This window comes from Anneissia japonica, unplaced genomic scaffold (assembly GCF_011630105.1).
Source record: "Anneissia japonica isolate Jap-2015-1 unplaced genomic scaffold, ASM1163010v1 scaffold1272_len640109_cov177, whole genome shotgun sequence".
NCBI classification, from domain to species: Eukaryota; Metazoa; Echinodermata; class Crinoidea; order Comatulida; family Comatulidae; genus Anneissia; species Anneissia japonica.
This window is the reverse complement of record NW_022700814.1, coordinates 526888-533258: the sequence shown is the minus strand read 5'-3', so window position 1 is coordinate 533258 and position 6371 is coordinate 526888. Positions and strand designations below refer to the sequence as shown.

At 33.5% G+C, this 6371-nt stretch overlaps 1 protein-coding gene across 2 annotated transcripts in view; it reads left to right on the top strand.

Annotated features, from left to right (window-relative positions):
- Positions 1–1754, top strand: part of LOC117103441 (magnesium transporter NIPA2-like) — an 18352-nt gene extending 16598 nt beyond the window's left edge. For both annotated transcript variants that reach the window (XM_033244001.1, XM_033244000.1), the window contains exon 6: positions 432–1754. In XM_033244001.1, the coding sequence (XP_033099892.1) occupies positions 432–1057 (626 nt within the window). In that variant the 3' untranslated portion in view covers positions 1058–1754. The remainder of the gene's footprint in view (positions 1–431) is intronic.
- The last annotated feature ends 4617 nt before the right edge of the window (positions 1755–6371 follow it).

Below are 6371 nucleotides of genomic sequence, written 5' to 3'. Positions count from 1 at the left end.
CCTCCCCACATAAACCCCCATTTCAAGACTCCTCAACACCACTGATTGTGCCACTAAACATGAGTTTATGTAAACAGATACCAGCCTTCTTTTTAATTTGTCAGAAAATTATAAAAATTTGAATTTTTGTCTCGCAAGTGGCTTGCTCAGAAGTGCTATGATTAGCCAATGCAATGTCAATTTTTGCATAATATTGGTTTTTATTATTCAGAATAGAATAATGGCTACTCATTTGAAACAGCCATTTTAGAGGCACAGCAGTGACCCCCACCAACCCTCCCCCCTCTTGAATCCACCTCTGATACAGTTTTCAGCTTGATTTCTGTAACTTAGTTAGCATTGGATTAATACCTTTTAGGTTTTACTGAGCCTGTGGCTCAATAACATAAATAGTAAAATTTTGTTTTACTTAATGTTTTTTTTTCATATAGGATTCATCACCTTTGGTTGCGTAGTCCTCGTAGCATCCCTCATTCTTATATTCTACTACGCACCACGTTATGGCCATAGCAATATACTCATCTACGTAGCCATCTGCTCAGTGATTGGTTCGTTGTCAGTAATGGCGTGCAAAGGACTTGGTATAGGATTTAAGGAGTTATTTGAAGGAACTAACATTCTCCCCGACCCTCTTTTTTGGATCCTTGCCGCTTGCTTAGTCATTTTCATCACGATACAGATGCATTATTTGAACAAAGCACTAGATGTATTCAATACATCCGTTGTGACACCAATTTACTACGTATTCTTCACTACAAGTGTTTTAATAGCATCTGCGATTTTATACCAAGAATGGGAGAAAATGGGCGCTAATAACATTATTGGTTCACTAGCCGGTTTTGGTACTATTATAGCTGCTATATTTTTACTTCATGCTTTTAAAGATTTGGATATAACACTTTCGGATTTACCATCGACGAATAAAGAAAGTAGTCACGCACCCAGTGTGGATTCTATGAATCATATATCGGAGCGTGAAGATAGTCAAATGAGCACCGAGACAATCGCTTTGTTGAACGATATTGAAAACGGATTTAATCAGAATGAAACTAGATGAGAATGAACTAGTAATCAGTGGCAGATTTTACATACTATAAAGTATACAAGTTTTTTGAAAAATTAATTAAGAGAATTGGTAATTAATGATAGGCTTATTAGAATAGTATTATATTAAATTATATAGTGAAGTAACATCATGCGCTAGTTCAGGAACTCTACTTTATTTAAGATTAATTTTAATTCCATGATAATGAAGTATTGTTTTAAATTGAAAGATGAAATATTTGAAGGACATGAGTATTTCTGATTGGCCAATCCAGGTGATACATGTAAGTGAACTGTGTACTCAAAACTGTTGAATGCCCATATATAGTTATGATGTGCCCATATATGGTCATGATGTATGTCATTATAACTATATTTAGGCATGTCATATGTTTTTGTCAAATAAAATTTGATAGCCTGTCTTAATAGATATTTGGTCACTAATTTATGGGGATACCCACACATTCAGCCAACTGTAACCATTTGCTTTTGTGTTCCCCAGGCTTTAGCATGCTGAGTGTTTAGCACAGCACAAATCAGTCTCCACTCAATCAACAAATCTCAATTTATTTATTTCTAAATTCATATTATGTTAAGTTGGAGTAAAGTATTTTTTATATATAATGTAAAAAAAATTAAATAAAATATTAATGTGCAAACTGGTACACTGTTGCCATGCTGAAATACTCCTGGGCCAAGTCTTCAATTATGAAGTTTTTTTTTTTTACAATGAACCGGCACCACCGATTTACCCAATCCTCTGCCCATTTTTATTTATCTATTTTTCTATGTATTTTTTTTTAAAAATCAAAATGATCCTTATCATAACATACAGTACATTTAATTGAAGTATCTGTTTGATTATCTTTATGTCTATGTGATGTTACTTTTTAATGATATTGAGAATGTTTACGTCATAGGTGTTGATTAGCTTGTAAATATTTAAATAATGTTTATATTGATGTTTTTTAAAATGCAACTTTATATGTTTTAAAGTTTCTTCTGCTTAATAATAGACGCTGCTATGTACAGTACAGTAATTGTATAAAATATTATAATTTGATTATGAAGAATTAAAACACTGGGTTCATACTGTTAGATTTTTTTTCTTTGATCCGACTGAGGGTTGTGGGGGGGGGGGTGGCATCAATAGGGACTCATATCCCTCCTGTCAGGACATATCTTATCAAACATCTCTCTGTCTATGAAGCTATATCCATATTTGTGCATGATTTGAGGTTATCATGCCCATATATGGGTTTGGTGTGACATCACTATTACCATATATGGGCATTCACCCCATTAACAATTCCGACAAAGGTGTGGTAGTTGAACTAGAGGTCTCAAGTGTTCGGAAGTCGCGGGAGTCACTCAGAAATCGGGACAGCCTCCCACAAGCAAGCAAGAATCTCCCCATAAAATTCATATTATTTGCATTTTTTTACTACTTTATTATCAATTGTCTCTTGGAAATAATAATAATAATAAAGGCTTTATTTAAACACGGAAAAGCTTGTATCACCCAAAGGTGTTCTTCTACAAGGCCGTGATATTGATAAAATACTAAAAAGATTAACACCATTAAACAAAACAATTTTTATAAAAGTAAACAAACAAATTCAAAAACTTACACCACTGGGTAATAACTGTTTAAATGCATAAACATTTGTTGCATTTTGAACTGCATTTGAAATCAGTGCTAATGGGTGTCAGCAAGAAAACTCATTTAACCAGAATGCCTTCTTCCAACCCCTGTAACCAACAGTGTATTTGTTAGTACAAGTAGAGTATTTAATCCAGAAGGCACTTGTAACTACCATGGCTTTATTTTGTAATAATGTTGGTACAGAAGTGTTTTGCAGCTTGATAAGCTCTCTATATAAAAGCCAGATGCACTGTATTATTGCTATGTTTGCGTTGTGCTATTATATGCCATTTTAGTTTAGATCATCTGTATTTAGAGATATGTATTTTCCTGACAGGTTGACCATCGTTCTCATTAATCCATACATTCACTGCATTGTATGACGGTCATACCACCGTCGGACTCCGCTCCTTGTGAGCGCTAGACCATTCAACGCCGTCTGCGGTCGTCTGAACGGATCGTCATTAAGAACGATCAGTTGCGCACGCGTTGTCGCGCTGCGTTCTTCATAGAACAGATGAGCCACACCTGGCTCAGACCACCATGTTTGGAGTTATTTCTCATGTAAATTCCCTGCCTTAACAAATTATTTGAATGAATAATTTATTGTGATTCCTTGCCGGCTGGGCCATGTGTGGCCTCTAAATGCAACGTATGGACAATTAGCATTGAACTAGACCAGGTCCATGGTCACATTAGCTGTGCACTCAGTGTAGGCAAGTATATGTAAGGTAACATCTAGATTGAGGGCCACTAATAAAATCGAACTTTCTTCTATGAAGATTTATAGTACTGTATGATAAATATACAGACATCTTTGTTTCTGCATTTGGTCATTGATGTAATGGGTTATTGCAATTTATATATATAAGTATTTTATATTTTATTTTTAGGCATACAAGAATACATAGCTGTGGTGTAATGCTTTGTCTAGATTTTCAAATATTTTTTGACAAAAAGCTGTTGTATGCCCATATAAAGTCATAATGTGCCTATATATGGTCATGATGTGATGTGACCATATTTAGACGTCACATTTTTTTGTTAAGTAAGATTTGATAGTCTGGACAGGGCTTAATTCTGTCCACACTATCATGTTTCTTCTACAAGAAACTGCTGTATGCCCATATATAGTCATGATGTGCCCATATATAGTCATGATGTGCCCATATATAGTCACCATGTGCCCATATGTAGTCACCATGTGCCCATATGTAGTCACGATGTGCCCATATATAGTCACCATGTGCCCATATATAGTCATGATGTGATGTCATCATAACCATATTTAGGCATGTCACATGTTTTTGTCAAATAAAATCGGTAGCCTACTCTGTAGATTGTAGGACAGGTCAGTTCCATACATATGTAGTCAAAAGGTTGAAATAACCTTAAGAGTGTATAATTTAGCTTATGAAAAATGGTGTAGTACAATTATAGACCTAAATGTTTTGATAATGCAATAGGACAATGAAAAAATAAATTATACTTTTCTGAAGAAAGCAAAAAAAAAAATGTGTTTTGAGTGTCTTCTTTGATGCTGGACTTAATTTGGTACCATCATCTCCAGATCCAGGAATTTTTATTAGAGGGGGAGCCTATACCGCCTCGGTTGGGTGTAAGGTAAGGAAATGTACTTCAAAATTTAATTTCAAAAAACAAAATTTTCTCCATACATAAATGTAGGGAGACCTTTGAATCCATTTTGGACAGTGCACCAACAAGCAAGTTAATTTAGAGACGGAATAAAAAAAAATTGAGTATGGTACACCAATAAAATTGGGTACGACGTGCACTAAGTAAATAAATTAGGGCCTTGGACCCATGCTATTATACACCTAGCCCAACACTGAACAGTACTTTGTAAAGCAAGTATCCATGGCAGATGCAATGTTCAGTGGCACTGAAGACGTTGGCATTACTCAAAGTGCACATGATAAATTTTACTTATGAAATTGTAAACGAAAAATTATTTACATATCTACAATCCTGTGACAGTGTCAATCACTTAAATATGCAAATTTTGTATGCAAGTCTTATAAACAATAAGCATATAATTATGTTTATTTGTATTTATTTGATATGAATACTTGACACAAAGGTTCAACAAGAAGATACTAACATCACTAATCATTAAGTTAATTAATGATTATTAATTCATTAAATTCATGCATATTGATATTCCAAATCTATAACTACATTTCAAGCATAACAAAAAAAAAGTTTTCTAAAACAATTCTATTTTCCCATATTATCTAAATAATTACTATTAATGTTATACTGTACTTGCATGTCCAAATCTATATCTACATTTCAAGCATGATTATGATGAAAAATTCCTACAATTAAACTACGTGTATAATTTATTTAATTATATGCGTTATTTATAGTTATAATTTAATGTGTATTTATTGTAAATTAATAACTTAATATGTGACATACACATGTACCATATAAAATTATGAGGGTGTTTACCACTAATAGACTAAACTACAATTTATATCATGATTATTTTGAATTATTACTACAAACCTGATTGATTAAAATGTTTTGCATTTTATATAATATATAAGCATGCTCAATTGATTTAATATGTTGTATTATACCAGTAATTATAAAACAGCAAATTCAGCCTAAAAATAGCATACTGTGTATGGTGTACAGATACGATTACTATAAAAATTTGAAAGTTAAGTTAAAGCAGCATTTTGTAGTGAGGAAGATCACACTTTTCAACAATATAGTAATATACTATATACTATAGTATATTACTATATTATATAGTATATTACTATATTGTAATATACTATATACTATAGGTAGGTTTTAGTAACATATATAAACAAACACTCATACAACATACAATATACATGTAGACCATAATACTGCATATCGGTAATCTTGATAAGGGCATGCAGAAAAAATTATTAGATTATCACTTTTTTTTACAAAAAATTGATGAGGGTGGGAGGTTTTTTTTGGAAGGGGGGGGAAGATTATACCCCAGGGATTCCCGTGTGCATGAACAGAATGAACATGACATCTGCATTTAAACAACTACCCTGTGATTCCACTGGCCTACCCAAAACTAGGCCTATATTCCGGTGAAAAAATCAGACATTACCCATGCATCAAAAAGAGAAGGAAACACCATAATTCTAGTTATATAGTGGGCATAGGTGCCTATGCTTTGGTCTTTACCTTGAGCTTATTGAGGTAAGCCAGCCTTTGCCTAAACTTCCTTTCTTGATGTCGTAGGTTAGTTTTTGCCCAACAACAAGCAATCCAACCAAACACACCCACCACAAGGAAGACTGCTCACTTGTAATGCATTATGTAGTGACTATTTTTAGCCGCAGCTGTGGAACAAGCGAGTCTACACGCTGTGAATTAACGATCAACACCGCGGTCTTTAGGGACAGACCGCGGTGTTGTCTATTTTTAACCGCAGTTATTTGTGAGCATTTGTTTTTTGCAAAATTGTTTTTATGCAGTTAAAATAAATGATGCGACCAAAAAAAATAGAATAATAAAGTTATTCCTGCATCAATATTTCCAAAATTTTTTACCTGGGCGGAAGTGATAATCTAATAAATTTTCAATTAATTTGAGTGTTTCTAAAGATTGTCACAAAAATTCTGAAGGCATAGGTTGGAATTATTACAGACCTGTCTCTTATACA